The 17,525-nt window shown below is 42.7% G+C and overlaps 3 protein-coding genes across 26 annotated transcripts in view; 1 reads left to right on the top strand and 2 right to left on the bottom strand.

The window, feature by feature from the left end:
- Positions 1–263: 263 nt before the first annotated feature.
- CFAP141 (cilia and flagella associated protein 141) lies at positions 264–4,513 on the bottom strand. Its single transcript, XM_065903632.1, has 3 exons — positions 3,701–4,513; positions 1,899–2,028; positions 264–1,390 (listed from the first exon to the last, which is right to left on the bottom strand). Exons 1-3 carry the CDS (start codon positions 3,709–3,711, stop codon positions 1,289–1,291), a joined length of 243 nt encoding a protein of 80 aa, XP_065759704.1. The 5' UTR covers positions 3,712–4,513; the 3' UTR covers positions 264–1,288.
- Positions 4,514–4,652: 139 nt separating this feature from the next.
- Positions 4,653–12,878, bottom strand: C1H1orf43 (chromosome 1 C1orf43 homolog). 2 transcript variants are annotated; one of them, XM_065903613.1, is made up of 7 exons: positions 12,577–12,878; positions 12,087–12,188; positions 8,482–8,599; positions 8,220–8,276; positions 7,380–7,546; positions 7,230–7,288; positions 4,653–5,609 (listed from the first exon to the last, which is right to left on the bottom strand). In XM_065903613.1, the coding sequence occupies exons 1-7, from the start codon at positions 12,640–12,642 to the stop codon at positions 5,414–5,416; spliced, it is 765 nt and encodes a 254-aa protein (XP_065759685.1). In that variant the 5' UTR covers positions 12,643–12,878; the 3' UTR covers positions 4,653–5,413. The 2 variants fall into 2 exon arrangements, with proteins under 2 accessions (XP_065759685.1, XP_065759692.1); XM_065903620.1 differs by having other exon boundaries at positions 8,220–8,273; positions 12,577–12,874.
- Positions 12,411–17,525, top strand: part of UBAP2L (ubiquitin associated protein 2 like) — a 44,338-nt gene continuing 39,223 nt past the window's right edge. For 20 of the 23 annotated variants that reach the window (XM_065903560.1, XM_065903551.1, XM_065903542.1 and 17 more), the window contains exons 1-2: positions 13,149–13,266; positions 17,295–17,424. In XM_065903560.1, coding sequence (XP_065759632.1) covers positions 17,335–17,424 — 90 coding nt within the window. In that variant the 5' untranslated portion in view covers positions 13,149–13,266; positions 17,295–17,334. Of the gene's footprint in view, positions 12,478–13,107; positions 13,267–13,523; positions 13,622–17,294; positions 17,425–17,525 lie in introns of those variants that run through there. The other 3 variants (XM_065903434.1, XM_065903421.1, XM_065903426.1) reach the window with 3 other exon arrangements.

Raw genomic sequence — 17,525 nt, 5'->3', positions numbered from 1 at the left:
ACGGGGGAGCCTGGTGGGCTGCCGTCTATGGGGTCGCACAGAGTCAGACACGACTGAAGCGACTTGGCAGCAGCAGCACACAATTAAGAAGTGAAGCCAGACTTTGAACCCAAACCTGATTCCAAAATGTGTGCTTTTCTCTTTATACCTTGCTACCTCTCTGTGCTCATCAGTGTGGTGAGTAAGGAGAGGAGGAAGAAGTTCTGACATCTAAGATGAAAACAGCGTATTGAAGGACAGAGGCAGACTTGGGGCACGGGGGAAAGAAAGGGTGTGAATTTGCAGTGTGGACAGAGCCACAGTGTTGAGAGCAGGAAATCATCAGTGTGGGAAGGATGAGTCACCAATGAGAATGCAGATGGCAAGGTGAGGGATGAGGGGAAAATACGTATGATGGCAGTTAATCAGAGAGTGATGGTGTGTTTCTACTCCTGTTTCTGGCTGCAAAGTGGGAGTCTCTCTGGCTTGAGATGTCATTTGTAAAGTGGATCTTTATGAGTAAGGTTCTCTGTGGCCTATAGATGTGTATGATTAATTACTGCTTTTCAGAATTTTGAATAGATTAAGATGTCACATGCTCTTTCTAGTCCCCCATAAATCCCACTATTTCTTTCCCCCTCATAACTGCTATATTACCTGCCTAACCCCTGAAGGCATTTGAGTTTGGAACCCTGTCATTTCGAAGAGGTGAGCATTCAGACAGAAATTCAGAGGAAAGAGACTTTTCCAAGGTCTCACAATAATTGGCAAAGTCAAAACGTAAAATCCAGTCCTACTGATATCAAGCCCCATGGTGCCTGTGGATTAATAGGCACATTCAGAGCTGTTGTCCAAGTACACAGAAAAGACCTGTGAAGAGAGATCAGAGAGGCAGTGAGCTGTATTAAGATTCTGGCAGCTGTGAACAAGCACTTTGAAGTGGGCTGAGGGAATAAGCCAGCGGTCCAAGTCTGAACTTTTAAGAACTAGCTTTATTTATTAAACCAAATCAGGATGCTCTACTCACGTTGTTCATCTGTCCACTTCCCCTCCACTCACGTCAATACTGCATACCTCATTCTGACCACAAGGCGTCACTGTTGTTTTTACCGTTGTTTCATAGATTGTTTTCCAGATAGCACCAGGGGGTTGACAAGAACAGGAGATGTGAGCGTGGGAAGACTGTTTTAAGCCCTGGGCAGATAACTATATCCAGGTGCGTCTAGGAAGCGACATTGGAGGCAGTGGGGCTCAGGAAGGCTAGGTTAGCAGACGCGGTGAGAATGGAAGCACAGTGTTTCGAATGCCATCAGAGTCTCTCCACATAAAAAGCTTTGCCCTTCTCATTTAGTTCTTGCTGGTACTGCTCATGCTCCTTTTCAAACAGCTGGTGCAGGGCAGCCTGACGGACCTGGTGGGGTGGGTAGAAGAGTGTGCTGTTGGCCCTCTGTTTACTTGCCTTTCTCATTCTTTCTCCCTGGTTGCTTTCCCATCCCCTGTTTTCTCTTGGATCTGGAATTAGCTATGGCTTAAAATTAAGCAGGAGCATAAAGACTGAACTTTGGAGGGGAAGCCAACCCATTTTTTTCTCTGTGGGTGTGCAGACCCACATCATTTCTGAGAACACACCAAAAACAGAAAATTTTCTAGGCATCTGGGATACAAAGATGGTGACGTGACAGCAACTGGGGACTCCAGGGAGAGAGGTTCCCAGAGGCAGATACTGGCACCAAGGCGAGAGGAGCAGAGACAAGACTGCTCTGGGACTCTGCAGCTGGATACAGAGTCAGTGAAAAGGAGCTTTGGTTTCAGGGTTAGAGAGTTGCTGCTCTGGTGGAACGGCAGACACCAGGAGCTTGGGAATCCCAGTGGGCAAAGAATAGTGCAGGAGGATGAAACTCCAGGCCACTAGAACTCACCATCAGCAACTGCTTGCTGGCCAGGGCCAACTCCTCTGCCATGGTGTCCTGCATCCTGAGGAGAGCATATGGGTTTCTCCTCTGGCTTAACGTCATCTGCCACAGACAGTGAGTGTGTGAACTCCGCCACCTGTCCCAGGCACAGAGGTAGCGGCAGAATAGGTTAGAGTTGGGAGGAGAGACAAAACCCTGTCAGGGAGGCTCTTCTTCTTCAGAACTTCTGTACCATTGTCAGAGAAGACTGCAAACTCCTTGAACCAGTGACTAGTACTGGCTTAGCTTCTCCAGGAAAGAACACTGGAATGGGTTACCATTCCCTTCTCCAAGGGATCTTCCCAACCCAGGGATCCAAACTGGGTCTCCTGTATTGTAGGCGGATTCTTTACCATCTGAGCCACCAGGGAAACCTTGATTTAGAACCTAGCATATATTAAGTGTATTATATCATTCAATCACCGTAATAACCATGTGTCACAGATATCAATTTTTGCATTATTCAAACAAGGAAACTTAAAAGTTCAGGTGAGTTGCCCAAGGTCACCTAATGGCAGACTTCGGTATCAAATCTAATCTAAGGATTGATTCCTTCCGTCATACCAGTGATACTGTCTTGGCTAGACACACTCTGGAATCATTTGTTAAGGTTTTCTAATACATAACAGGATTATACACGTGATACACACACATATCCTCTGTTCAGATAATCTTGTTGACATTTCTTTAAAACAAGTATTTTTTACAGATGACTGAAAAATTAAGTACATACAGGAATATGTATTAAATGAAAGCTGGAAGCATCATTCTTCTGCCTCAGCTCATCTCAACAAAGTTAGCAGTTTCTTGTGCATCTTTATAGAAAAATTTTCTATCATGTATCAGCAAGTATAACTTTTAACATGAAATCATACATTTACATAAACAGTATTACATAACAATTTGGACTTTTCATATCAGCACTTAAGAGATTTGCTTCATTCTGTTTAAAGGCTACCAAGTACTTTTATAACATAATTTCACCAGCTACATGTTATTTCTAACTTTTTTACTTGTATAAACAATACTGTCATGAATACTCGTGTGTGTGTACATTCTACTGCTTTTGTAGGTATGTGTGTAAGGTAAATTCCTAGAAGTTGAGTTGCCAGTTCAAAGGATCTGTGAGTTTAAAATTTTGATTTTATAAAAAAGGCTGCATCAATCTTGACTCCCACGAAAACTATATCCATTCTTTTTATGTCACATCCTTGCTACCTCTGGGTATAACCTATGAAACCTTAAAAAACAGGCTTATCCTATCTAATTTCAGACCATTTTAGTCAGAATCTTCTTCTGGGTCTTTGTTTTTTTTTAATCTTTTGCCACATCATGCAGCACATGGGATCTTAGTTCCCCACCCACTCCTGCACCCACTGCATTGGCAGCGAGGAATCTTAACTACTGGACCACTGGGAAGTCCTAAGACCTTTGTTTTTTAAAAAAGCTCCCCAGGTGGTAAGAGATATACAGCTTAATCTTTTGAGTTTTCTTATTCATTCATTCAATAAACACCTACTGCATACCTACCACATGGTTGGTGAGTGTGATGCCAAACAACAAATATTTGAATTTTCCTTAAAAAGATTAAAAAAAACAACAAAAACTTGCTCCAATTTTCCTTCAGAGAATGGGAAACAAGGGCTGCTTCTTGCCCACTTCACACCTATTTGCCTTTTTGAGGAGCCCCTAACAAGATGAAGCAGATATCAGAGGAGGGCAGGAGAGTGAAAATGAAGGGTAAGGGAAAGGACAGAAGCAGAGATTACCTGTCCACCATCTTCTTAAGTCCCAGGGCCCTTTGAAAATGCTGCAAGAAAAGGGAGTTCTGTTATCTGCCTTGATCTCTAGTACCTCACCTTCAGCGCCCTAACACAGTGGGAGACAAAGACCTTTCTTTTCGGAGAGAGGGGAGTAGCCAACTTCCTAGGGCAGGTGTGGAGAAAGTCCTATTCATGCAGGGGTTAGTAGGCAATAAATATTTGAATACCTACTATGTGCATCTCCCATTCCTGCTACTACCCTTCAGTCACATCAAGGGCCTCTCTCAAGAACTGTCAATTTCTGATAAATTCATCTGGAAACCTTATCCAGAGGAAACTCATCCAAAGCAGCCTTTTCCAACTCTGCGTACCTCTTCTACTTTTCCCATCTTTTCCGTGGACATGTCTACAGACTTGCTTGATACAGTCTTAGGAGACTGAGCAAGCTCTCATTTCTGTTTAGTCACCAAGGATTCAGTAGCCATAGCAACATTTACACCTCCAACAATAAGCCTAGGCCTACGAGCGTTGATTGGTCACCTGGTCTGTTGCCCCAGAGACCTGAAGGGCATCCTGGTTCTCCAGCCTTCTATTAGTGACACAGGCAATTTTATGAGCAAGGACCCCAGTTGCAACTTTATGATTTCTTCTTTTGAGATCCCACATGACCCAACTAAGAGTCTGCATACCACAACTCAAGAGTTTGATCAAAGATCCCACATTCGGCAACTAAGACCCGGTGCAGCCAAATAAATAAAAATAAACATCTTTTTTAAAACCAAACTGCACTGGGTCTTAGTTGCTGAATGTGGGATCTTTGATCGAACTTTTGATCGAACTCTGGTTCCCCAACTAGGGGTGGAAACAATAGTCACTGCATTGGGAGCATGAAGTCTTAGCCACTGGACCACCACTGAAGTCCTCACATGCCTGTTTTATTAAAAGACAACTACAGAGGAATGAATCATATGGTTTATTTTTGAAGTATTCATTAAATGGTTTATAAAGTCAGATCAGGATATTGGTCTATTCCTTCACACGATCCCACAAATAAGGAGTGGTGGGATTATATCAGATGTCAAAACATTCCTTTTTCAACTTATTCATGATAGTATACAATGAAAGTGGAAGGCAGATTCTTGCATATTAGAGAAGTTGTGTTAATGTTCCCATTAACATTCTGTTTTAAGTGGAGCACCAGGCTAAGTTGTTCTAGGTACCACTCATGGCCTCCACCCATTTCCCCACCATTCTGTATGCCATTTCCACCAATCAGCTCTTAGATGTCTCAAACCAAATGGCTCCCATTCAACTGTGTACAGAAGACAAGAAACCAAGCCCCGTCACCCTTGGGATAATTTATAGTCTGGAAAAGGGACAGATGAACCATGATCAAAAAACCAAGTGAGGATTTTTAAAGACGCTTTGACAGAAATATTGAGAAAAACATCTAATTCAACTCCAGAGAAAAGTCATACCAAGCGAAAATAAAGTCTTAACTGATGCTCTGAAACTGGCCATAAGAGAGAGAGAATATGGGAGAATTCTCCCATAAGAGGGAGAATGATCCTCTAGGCATGAAATCTTAAGAGCTCTGAACACAACCAGAGCTTCAGCTGATCCAGAGCTGGGCTGAACCAGATGACCTGAGTGAGGGCCACCCGGCAAGCACACTGCAGTCTGTCTGGCTCCATCAACAGTGAGAGGCCTTCAGCTCCATCACAGAGTACTCTCCAGTGTGTTATAGTTGTCCTTAAAGCTCTTCAATTCGAGGAAGTGCTTGGCACGTTTACTCTTCTGACTGGAGGGGAGGTATGTCACCTGGATGGTTGTTGGGGAGACTTCAGGAGACTGGGTTAGGTCTTTGGCTGCTGACTGGTGCTGTCGCTGAGAGCTCCCACTTCGTGCTTTGACCCTGAAGAACACAAAGAGGGCTGGTCACGAACAGATAGAGGACTAATGGAAGAAAACAATTCAAGGCTTCTACATCCTATACATGCAGTTGTAGCCACAAATGGTCTCTGTCCTGTCTTACAAACTAGTTACTAAAATCCCATGTGGTAGCTTAGAAATAGCGGAGAAACCAATTTTCCCACTGAGTCCCTGCCTCTGACTCAACCTCTTCTTCATTCCACTGTGCTTAAAGAAAACTTTTAATTCTGATTCACCTAATGTGTGCATACCACTAACATACTCCCAGTCCAAAGGGTCCTTTGAAACAACTGACCTCCAAAAAATAATATTGAAATTAACTATTGAGTTATCACAAGTTAGGACACTAAATCTGGTCCTTTTACCAACATGTTATTTACTCACATCCCATTATCCCTTTATGGTGGTATCACCCCTTTTGCAGATTAGGAAACTGAGGGTCCATCAAGTAAGTTGCCTGAGGTCACAAAGCTAGTAAGTGATAGAGAGCTGGGATTAAAACCCAAGTCTGTCAGATTTTAGAGCTTACACTCTTCAATATACCCATTGAAACTTTCTAGAAACTAGAGATCAAAGAGACTAAATTTTTTAAAATGAGGTAAAATACACATACAATTTACCATCTTAACAATTTTTAAACGTTTACAGTTCAGTAGCGTTAGGTACATTCACAATGTTGTGCAACCGACGTCCAGAATTCTTTTCATCTTGGCAAACAAACCCTCTACCTATTAAACAACTCCCTATTCCTCCTTCCCTCCAGCCGCTACCAACCACCATTCTACTTTTCTGTCTCTATGAATATGACTACTCTAAGTACCTCACATAAGTGGAGTCATACAGTATTTTACTTTCAAAGAAACTGAACTTGAACAGGACTTTTCAACCCTTTCCAAGTGTTTTCATTAGTTTTCTAAGTAGTTTTTATAGGACCTTTTGTCTTTAGAACAAAGTAGTTTATAAGGATATAGAGAAAACAGGACAGACATACCCCTCATCTTTTGAGAAAGAGTCATAATCAACACAGCAGAAAGCAGATGTATTCTTTTCGTGGCTGGTAAGTAACTCTTTATTCCAGATTGGCTTTCCCCCTTTACTCTTATAATTACATACATGCATAAACAACATATTGAAGCTCTGTTAGTAGGTATTTAAAATGTTCTCAGCAAAAAGTCATGAAGTCTCTTCTATAAAACACAGCTAGCTCTTTAGTAATACCTTTTGTTTCAGTCAGGGTTATTAATACTTTAAGTGGTAATAAAGGTGACTGAGAATTAATTCTTACTTTTATCAGACCAAGATACAAAGGAAGACATCTCTGTTTGCTGAAAAACTATTTTATTCCTTTTACTGGTGTAACAGATTACACCAATTCTGACATTTTACTGAGTTGGACAAAAAAAACAAAAACAAGAAAAGATATACAAAAAAGTAGGAGAAACTTCTCTTATTAGCTTGCGTCTACTTTCCAACGTAAGTAAGAAACAGTTCTAGGACCTGATTTTGTTCACAGTGCTTTTGAAAGTAATCTAACTGTGAGAACAGTCCAGGACTACTGTATTCTCTAACCAGCTTCCTTTGACATGTTCCCCTCCAAACTCACACTGTGGCCAGCTCACTCAGGGCCTCCTGATAGCGCAGGTACTCACTCAGGCCAAAGACCTGAAGAAAGAGGAAGGAAGAATGAGATCTCTCAGTGTGGGGCATCACTTTAGTTCCCTGAAGGAAAAAGTGGCCATCCACTGTGGCTTACCCCTGTCCCATAGCGGGCTGTCTCATAGCCATCAAGCAGGGTATCAATGAGGGCCTTGCGCACACCCTTGAAAGGAGTACTAGTGTTTCGAAGATCTAGCAGGTAGGAGCGGAAATTCTTGCCCATTAAGGAATGGGGATGCCGGCCTTCAGCATGAAATGGGATCTCTGTGGAGATAATAGAACAATGATACCTCCTTTCCCATTTGTTTAGTCTTCCTAATTAATTTTCCAAACTTAGAAACAGGTACAATGAGTGAGTTGGGGGGATATTTTAAGAGAATTAAGACTAGAGATCTAGAGCTATGTCTGAGTGGTCATACAGTGGTAGCAATACAACTGTTAAATTATACCAGTGGTACACAACTGTCATTTTCCTATTTACCCTCCTACCTACCCATAGTTTAAGATATAAACTATGTTTTGGTAGAGATAGAGCATTTCTGACAATAGTCATATGAAAAATATGGAAAAAAAACTCAAGAGCATTTTTGACAATGGTCAAATGGAAAAAAAAAATCAAGAACCATCTATGTAGGCTTGGTGAAAAAGCAGATGCTGCCTGTCTCCTGTGGAAAAACAAGCAAATTACCACCAAATTACCACCAGTTCATGAAATTAAAGGTATAGAAAGAACAAAACAAATCCACACTCTCTGGAGAAAAATAACTCACCCACATCATTTCCTTAAGGCAAAACAGTAACCCAGTACTCTCAAAATTAGCAAACTCCTACCAGTTGGGTAGGTGTAGAAAGGACAAATTCTAACATAAATTGGGTTCCTCCCTCTCTTTCCCGGGTGAGCTCTCAGGATACAGAACAGCTGCTGAGCAGCCCTTACCAGAGGCACGGATAGCATCCAGAGCTTTCATCCTGTATAGGTAGTTGTAGCAATCTGCTGAGAGAGAGACTGGTGTCAGGAATAACCCTCAAAAGATACTCCAAACTCCAGCAAGCTTAAAGTGCTTCCCAATCTAACATATGCCCAGTAACAAGGAACTACAGCTGTTGAGTTTGCCAGCAGCTATGTTTACAACTGAGAAAAGGAGTTCAGAATTTGTGAGACCCCTCACTGAAGTATTCTCCAAGAACATGCTACATACTTTGATTTCCCTGGGTTTCCAGCTGTAGCAGTCTTGCATCATCATCTGCGAGAAGCTGAGGTTCATACTTGATATCCTGAACCTTGGACAGTCGGATATCAATCTCCTCTTTTAAGTCCTGTCCATGTAGAGAAAAGAATACATGGCTATTTAGCCTGTACTTTGCTTCCCCTCAACCTGGAAATGGGGCAAAGCAGGGGAACAACTAAGACAACAGAAGCAGAGAAAATGCTCATTTGGCTAATGAAACCACCAGGTTAAGACTCAAGAATTTAAGAATGGGGCTGGATTTGCTAAGAACCTCTCCAAAATGCATATCTCTAAGCTAGATCTTTTAATCTGATAGAATTCCTTCAAGTTTTATTATTTCTGACTTTTTTTTTCCCGCACCAGGGAGCTACATGAATGCTTTTAGGTTCCCCGTCAGGGACTGAACCCACATCCCCTGCAGTGGAAGTGTAGGCTTAACTCTGGACTGCCAGGGAGGTCCCCTCAGTTGGATTTAGAAGAGTCTCGGTTAGCTGTTTTTTCCTGAGCTGGGAAAAAATGGACATCAACTGTAGGTCATAATCTATTCTAAAACCCTCTCAGGAGATCTATATGTGGTTTAGAAGTTTGGGAACTATCTCTACCTGGTGGACCACAGGATTTCTAGAGGTTTTCTTCTAAGAACATGTTTAATTTTTTAAGTAGGTAATTCAAAAAGAAACTAGGGACTTCCCTGGTGGTCCAGTGGCTAAGACTCCAAGCTCCCAATACAGGGGGTCTAGATCAGTCAGGGAACTAGATTCCACATGCTGCAACAAAAACTCAGTGCAGTCAAATTACAAAAAAAAAAAAATATATATATATATATAAAGCCACTGTTAAAGAGTTTCATATTCATCTTTCTAACTTAAAAGGGCTGCCAGAGTCCCAAGTATTCTCTTGTAACTGTTTAGAAACTTATATTGTGAAGTATGTCATACATAGAATATATTTCACATATATGTACACCTTAAGTAATTATAAAATTCATTAAGATGAACACCTGTATGCACTACTCACTTTAAGAACTGGGATACGACTAACGACTTCGAAGCCCTGTGTGTCCACCCCTGGTGAAATGCAACCTCCAACCTTAATTTCTCAAGTTTTATTTTTCTTTGCTGTTTTATCATGTTACCCTGAAGATGTTTAGCTTTGCCTGGCTTTGAACTTCATACAAATGGAAAAATATTTTGAATTTCTCTGCAACCTTTTAAAATTTAAATAAACTTTATTGAGGTTTAATACACATGCAATAAAATATATCCACTTTACGTGTCGTTTGATGAATCTTGACAAATGAATACTTTCATTCAACTACCATTCCAATCAAGATACAGAACATTTCCATCATCCCAAAATGTTTTTCATCCTCCTCTGCAGTTAAACTCCTCCTCCATGACCCAGGGAACACTGATGTTTTATCTGTTTTAAAATTCTCTACAAATGGAATGGAATCATATGGTATATACTTTTGTGAATGGCTTTCTGGCATTTTTTTCACTCGGCATGTTTTTGAGATTCATTCATATTTGTAATTTATTGTTTCCATTCAAAAATATTTTGGGGATTGATTCATTTGTGTTCATATTCTTATCTTCAGTTTATTTTCATTTCTCATAGTGTTCCACAACACGAATATGTTTTCAAGTGGAAATTTAGCATACCATATTAAAAAAAAATTACAAACAATGCTTTATTCTTGTACATGTCTTCTGGTACACATGCAAAAATTAATTTCTCTATGGTAGAAATAGAATTGCTGGGCTGTGACTTAGGTACACTTGCAATCTTACTAGACAATACTCCAGTATTTTCCAAAGCAGTTTTACTAATTTACACTTTTCACCAGCAACGGCTAAGAATTTAGACAGAATGTTTTAGAGCAAAAGGAATCTTGATCTCATCTAGTCTATGGTTGCCGGGAGGGGGTGGCAGTGGTGGGGTGTTTCTAAATAGTCAAAAGTTTTGACTGACTCATGATATAATGTAAACTAACCTTGTATGACTGACTCATGATATAGTGTAAACTAACCCTATATCCTTCTTATGGGAGGCAGTTGGCATTTGGAAAACTGAGAGACTGTGGAAGCACTGCTGAGGTTTCAGGCCACACTTTGAGGCTTTCCATGAAATGTACCAGTAAAGAAAAATGAGGAGAGTTACACTATTTAATCAAAGAACACTGGTCTAGGAGTTGACATAATTGTATACCAGCTCTAGCCCTCCCACTAACCAGCTTTTCACTCAACAATGAATTATTAACTATCTACTATATGTAGGCCCTGGCTCTATAGCAGTGAACAAAACTGGCATGGTGCCTACATTATTAGAGCTTAGGGAAAAGACGGGCATTAAACGAATACACATAAAAGACAATTTGTAGTAAAATGCTATCTGAAAAAAAAGACCTAGTTTATAATGAGTCATAAGCATTCCTCTTTCTAGGAAATAGTATTTGAGGTAAGCTCTAAAGAGTAAATGAACTAGCTACATGAAAACCAGAGGTTGATCATTCTACCCCAGTGACAGCATACGTAAAGGTAAGAAACTCAACCAGCATAGCTGGACCCCAGTGATCAATGGAGAGTCATATAAAAGGAGGTTGGTAGGGGCAGCAGGCACCTTTTACCAGAAGTGGAAGAGAGCAGCAGGATGGGGGTGGCAGTAGGGTATTAAGTATTCTGATTTAGACATGTTAGGTTTGAAATGCCTATCAGATATCTAACTGGAAGTGTTAGGTAGGCGTTTGGATACACAAGTATGGAACTCAGGAAGGACTGGGATATAAATAAAATTTCAGTAGAGTATTTAAAGTGAGGAAAGAAAGGCAGTTATCTTAGACTACTTGGTTATTCACTTCCTGTATGTCCTCAGTAAGTTGCTTCCTTTTCTTAGGTTTCAGTTTGTAACATGAATGATGGAACTAGATGATCTGTGCTGCCCTCATAAATCTAAATGGATTCCCTGGTGGCTCAGACGGTAAAGGGTCTGCCTGCAATGCAGGATATCTGGATTCGATTCCTGGGTCCGGAAGATCTCCTGGAGAAGGAAATGGCAACCCACTCCAGTATTCTTGCCTGGAAAATCCCACGGACAGAGGAGTCTGGCCAGCTACAGTCCATAGGGTCGCAAAGAGTCGGACATGACTGAGTGATTTCACTTCATAAATCTAAAGTTTTGCAAAATTTGCCTCCTCACTGATGTGGGGCTAATTCTAATCACTCTAACTCCATTCCAAATCAAAAACAAAACAAAATCCTCAAACAGAAAACACTGGGTAGCTTAAGTTTAACAGGGAAATATCTTACCACAGAAAGTTTGGAATTTTAATTCAAGTCCTTCATTCTGCAGGTGCAGAAATTGAAGTCCTTGGATAAGTTACTAGCTGTGCCACAGCAGTGAGCAGGTAAGCCAGGACTCAAGATGACCTTTATCGCTCAGTGTACTAAAGCAAGCACATGGGTAACAGAACAAAGAAATATGGGAATTGAGTCATTTCTAAAGGCAAAGGAAATCTCATTCTGAGCCTTAACAGATCTGGAGAATCACGCCTATCTCATATTTTAAAGACCTACCTTGGGGGCATTGTGTCCCACAGGGACATGAGGTCCCCTTCGGGATTTCATTGCAAAGCGCATGATTTGCCTCTTCACAAAAATAAATAGTAGTACAAACACCTGTCCAAAAGGCAGAGAAGCTTAAATTAAAAAATTAAACAAATAAAAGGCATGCCTTCAATTAAAATGTCAATTGAGGTTTTCAGGGGTGCTTTGGGATATAAGTTGTGGCAAAGCAAGGCCACTACGGATGGGGTGGGTACGGGCGAACCTGTGGCGGATATGCGTGGGGGGTCTGCGTCCCAGGGTTTAGAGGGAGGGTTCTCGGTTGGGGGCGGGGCGGTCCGAGGCAGTGACTTACGCTCCCAGGTACTCCTGGGATAGGAGTCAAAGCCCAGAAAAAGTGCAGGTGAGTGGGTGGAGAATGAGGACACGGGGGCCTGCTCAAGAGGAGGGTCTCTACTGGGTCAGACGCGACCGCAGGAATGGGGTGGGGGAATCTCCTCACCAGGCTCCCGTAGGCCATCACCAGCACGACATTCACGCCAGACAGCCAGTTACTGCCGGACGCCATGGCCTCCCCACCCCGCGCGGAACTGCTCCGGTTTAACCTGCTGCCCTGCCTCGTCAGCCCGGGTTCCGCTGAGGCAACGGCGCCTGGGTTTCCTGAAACTCCCCGGCCATTTCCTTACGGGGATAGACCAAGCCTGACCGGGCCTGAAAACATGGCGGATGGGGGGGGCTAGGAAAGAAGAAGGACGCCTTCCCGCTTCCCCCAAGCACGTGACTCAGGCACGCAAAGACAACCGGGACCGGCGAGTGCTGAGACGCGGAACTACGCCAGTAAGAGGAAGCAGAGGCCCTCTGCTCGTCACGTGGCGGAGGCGGGGCCACCGCGGAGGAGGCGGGGCACACGCGCGCAGCCGGAATGAGGTGTCTCGTGGCGAGGCGGCACGCGCACGCTTACGTGCGCGTCCCTTTTCGCGTCACGTGCTGGGGGACGCAGGAAGGCAAGTGGGAGGGAGAAGGCGCGAGAGCGAGCGCGAGAGGGAAAAGGGGAGGGGGGAGGAGGGAACCTTATATCACGTGACAGGGGCGGCGCGGCCCGGGGTGTCAGTGTGGAGGAGACTGAGGTAAAGTTGGGAGCGCAGCGGCGTTGGCGGCGGCGGCGGCGGCAGCGGCAGCGCGGCGGGGCCGGGTATTGTCCGCGGCCCCTTTAAATCCGCGATCCCCCTTTTACCCTCCCTCCTTTCTCCCTTACCCCCGCCGTATATCCCTCCCTCGGTAGGCCCCCCCGCACCGTGTTCCCTACTGTACACCCCCCCACCTAGTCGTGCGAGCCCTGGCGCCCCCCCTCGAGTCGGCCGCTGGAGGTTTTGTTTATGGTTGGGTTCGCGGCCTAGTGGGCCGCGCCAGAGCCGGGGCCTCGATTTGGGAGCGTGGCCGGGGCGGGGCTTGGGGCAGTCGGCGGCGGGGGGGGCCATGCGGCTAGAGCCTGAGACGGGGGAGAGCGAGAAAGAGCGCGAGTGAGCGAGGCCTGGGCCCCGCCTGAGGTAGGGCCCTCTCTTTACCCTGGCCGGTTCCTGTGGAGAAAACGAGAAGGCCTCCTCCCTTTCCAACCCTCTGCGGGCCCCTTCTGATCCGGATCCGGCCTGGTTTAGGGGTGGCGGGGAGGGGGGGGAGGGAGGACGATGGGGTGGAGCTGCCCCAAACTCCCCCATGTGGCCCTCAGTTTGGAGTGCGGAGGATTAATTTGTTCCGGGTGGGAGGTAAGGAGGCGATTGGCCCTGTGAGCTCCCGATGTGGTGCTGAGCGGGGTGAGCCTCCCATCCTCCACGCGTGGGCTTGCGTCCCCTCTCCGTTTCCAGCCTCTTTGTCAGCTCCTCTTACTACCTTTCTTTCTTTCTCACCGCCCCAGCCCTTGGAATATATTTTTTTGCTGCTGTCTTTAGCTTCCTGTTGTCCATACTGTTGTTTTGGGTACCCCAAACAATTATGATGTTATCTAGGAAGCTGGGCATGGAGGCCCCCATAGGGTATATTACGCTTAAGGGACGTCACTAGAGCAGTGGGGTATTTGATCACGCTTCTCATAATGGAACAGGAATCCCAAATTTCTTCAGACCCTTCACCTTGTGGGCAGTCCTCAAATTGCTTTGCAAACTAATGTCACAAATAGACTGCTCCTTTTCCACTGTTCTTGAGATGTAGCCATCTCTGGTGTAGGATATTGTGGAAAGAAAAACACCACAGTAACAGGCCTTTTTTGTTGTTATTGTTCTCCTTTTGCCTTTGACTGTCCCTGATTATTAGATGGTGAAATCGTGTTTTGTTGTGTTTTTTTTTTTTTTTTTTTTTTTGTCTCCTCCCCATTCACTTCCACTGCCCATCTTCTGCTTTGGGGATGGATATCTGATGTGACTTGCTGGGATGTGATGAGGGTCATTGACAACCCGAATTCCTGGAGAACTAAAACGTTTTGGCCGTGTATGGGTTGATAAAACTGCATCTGAGATCCTGCAACCATTGTCCTTAAAAAGATTAGGCTCTCCCTGTGATTATTTCCGTTGTGAACGGGAAGTCGGAAAGTGTTGCTGGCATGAAAACTGATGATGAAAGACCTTAAAATGTACTGTTTTGATTATGATTTTTAAAGCCCCTTCTTGCCAAAATGTGTCCTAACTGGGAAGTACTCTTTTTTAAATCAGGTTCAAGCTGATGGGGAAGGAGTTGCAGGGGTTATTTCCACAGAGCATCTAGGGGAATTAATTGCTCTTTTAGAAGTAGTAAGCCTAACCCATCCCCGTCCAGCTTCAGAGTTTCCGAATTGTTTCTCAAATTAGATTGTAAGCTCCCTGAGGGCAGCAACCAAGCCATATTGCTTTTGTATTTACTAAAGTACTGGACACATAGTAGATACTCAATAAATACTTGTTATTTATTTTTTTCTGTAAAATTTCTCTGGCTATTTTTTTAAGTAGCTGGTTTTCAAAAAATGGTCAAGGGCACTCCTGTGTTGAAACCTGTATTTGTTCCTGCACTATTCCCTTGTCTCCAATACTTCTCACCTACTTTCATTAAATATTTTTATGCTATATGAAAGAGTACTTAACAAGATTCCTCACCTCTACTGTGATAACTTTGGGTATGTGTCTCTTTACTACTAAAAGGCTACTAATTCTGTGCCCTGCAGTGATCCATCCCAGATCACTTATTTTTGACCTGTTGCTCAGTGTTGCTACTACATAGGTGGTAAAATTTTGTTAGTCACACATTTCAAAGCACTTGTAAGAGAGAAATGGAAGTTAATAGAGTGATCAGGAGGTTCCCCCCCCCCCTTTCCTGAGTAATTAATGTGGGTTTTGAAATGACTAATGTATTTATGCTGACAGGTACTGTACATGAAATTGTCCTTACAGGTAGTCATGAAATTCTAGTTAATAACTCATGCTCACAAATGGAAAACACATGTGGAGTAGAACACAATCTATATTTTTTAAGTTCTAGGAGAGGCTACTCCCATGGTTAGAATCTTCATCTTTGAGCCAATTTTAATAATGCATAATAGTTTTTCCTCTAGGTTTTTTTTTTTTTTTTTCCTGTTTGATTTGAATCTAGGTACTTGGTTGAACATCACTTGATTTTTTTGTAAGTTAAGTGTTGAAACTTGACAATAATGGCAGCCTGGGAAAATGGACTACTGTGTATCAAATAATCCTGTACCATCTAGACAAATTTGCAGGGCTTTTTGTGCACATGTGTAGGGAGAAGAGGTAATGGTTAAAAATTAGCCCCGAAGTTTCCTTAAAAATCTTTCTTGGTGATAGGGAATGTAGAACTGTTTACTCTTAATGACTGCATCAAACAATAAAGACCTATGTAACACATTGACCTAATTGGGTGAAGGATTTATCCACAAGGAAGTTAGCTTTCTTTGTGACCCAAGAAACAGGTGAAATTCACTCTCAATAGTTAATGCTTTCATATTTCCTTAGAAATCCAACCAACCTGTCCCTCATATCTGGCAATGTCTCCTGGGCAGCCTAGAATTACCCTATGTGAAGTTTTATTAGTGAAAAATAAATAATATAGAAAAGTATAAACTTGTTCTTTTTGGAATGGAATAAAACATGCAGAGTAACCTCCTTTTGAGCACTCCACAATATGAATGTTTTCTTTGTTTACTAAATATAGCAACTGAGATTGCATTATAAAGCAAAGTATGAATGAAGGCAACTTAAATTCAGTAGAATCTTTGCTTGTTAGAAGTGTTGTAAGAAAAACTGATCTGGTTTTGGGAAGGCCCTGTGTGTTCCTTATCTCTTTAAAGACTCAACAAAGTCATCTTGCTGGCAGTAATGTCTCAAGTTTAAAATGATTTCCCTGAAGGACTTTCTTCCAAATAAAATTTTGTGCCAAATGCTTTTGATTTAGGACAAATTTGGGATTCTCTGTATATTAAGGTGAGTGGTGGAGGGTAATTCCCATTCCGGTTTCTTGGAACGTCGGACTTAGGAAACCAACAGAAGCAGCCACAAAAGCAGGGTGTTGGAATTATTATCCAAGGAACTGAGATTCTGAGCAGTCCACTGGGGCTAATACATGCCTTGTTGAAAGTTGTAGGAGCCCCTGCACCATACTGAGGGACAGAAACTTTTAGAGGGAGAAAGGCTAGACTTGAGCTTGTCCTTTCCCAAATGATGGAGGACACATGCAGCTTGTGTTCAAAAGGTTGTAAGGCAGGTAAAGCTGTTTTCAAAGGTAGGTTGAGTACAGCATTTTACATTGTTTTTATTTGAAATATAGACTAATCCCCTTCCTGGAAGGCTTTTGTTTCCAGGCTTTGCTGATTATCTTTCCTTCTGTCAGAGGGACTTTGGATATTTTCACTTACGGGAAAACTTGATTATTGACATTGTTTTGCTAACTATCAAGATAGCAAAACTTAACAAAGCCTGCTTATAACGGACTGTAACCAAATTGTGCCCATAACTTTAAAATAAACAAACCATCACTTAACACATGTTTCATACATTTATTGTTCTGCAAAAATGGATTAGTACCCTAAAGAATTCATCAGACTATAAATGTCTCAAGAACAGGTGCATGTTGGTTTCTTTGAAGAAATGATAGTGGTGAAGGTGTTGATGAAAAAGGTTGAAAACATTTTACCGGCATTTAACATCTAAATTTTTTTCTTCCTTTTTTTTTTTTTAAATCTTTCAGTATTCTACCTTGTAAATACTGTTATTTGTATATACTGTAAATGATGACGTCGGTGGGCACTAACCGAGCCCGGGGAAACTGGGAACCACCTCAAAACCAAAACCAGACACAGCACAAGCAGCGGCCCCAGGTAAAGAACCCAAGGGATATGGATCCATGGGGTAGCCTTGCTGGTTGATGCTCGTTTCCATCTAGTTCAGCATTGTTCTGTGCTTTGGGTTATTAGTTTGT

The sequence above is a fragment of the Muntiacus reevesi genome, chromosome 1 (assembly GCF_963930625.1).
Source record: "Muntiacus reevesi chromosome 1, mMunRee1.1, whole genome shotgun sequence".
Taxonomy (NCBI): Eukaryota; Metazoa; Chordata; class Mammalia; order Artiodactyla; family Cervidae; genus Muntiacus; species Muntiacus reevesi.
This window is presented reverse-complemented; position numbering and strand designations above follow the sequence as displayed.

What these genes read in the sequence shown, in the direction of transcription:
- CFAP141 (XM_065903632.1), bottom strand. An exon ending in CCAGCAAGCAGTTGCTGATG is followed by an intron (nt 1,391 to 1,898) that starts GTGAGTTCTAGT and finishes CCACCCCACCAG; the next exon opens with GTCCGTCAGGCTGCCCTGCA.
- C1H1orf43 (XM_065903613.1), bottom strand. Translation starts at nt 12,642, where the DNA reads ATGGCGTCCGGCAGTAACTGGCTGTCTGGCGTGAATGTCGTGCTGGTG. An exon ending in TGGGACACAATGCCCCCAAG is followed by an intron (nt 8,600 to 12,086) that starts GTAGGTCTTTAA and finishes CTACATGGACAG; the next exon opens with GACTTAAAAGAGGAGATTGA. An exon ending in CTGAGTGAGCTGGCCACAGT is followed by an intron (nt 5,610 to 7,229) that starts GTGAGTTTGGAG and finishes TGTGTTCTTCAG; the next exon opens with GGTCAAAGCACGAAGTGGGA.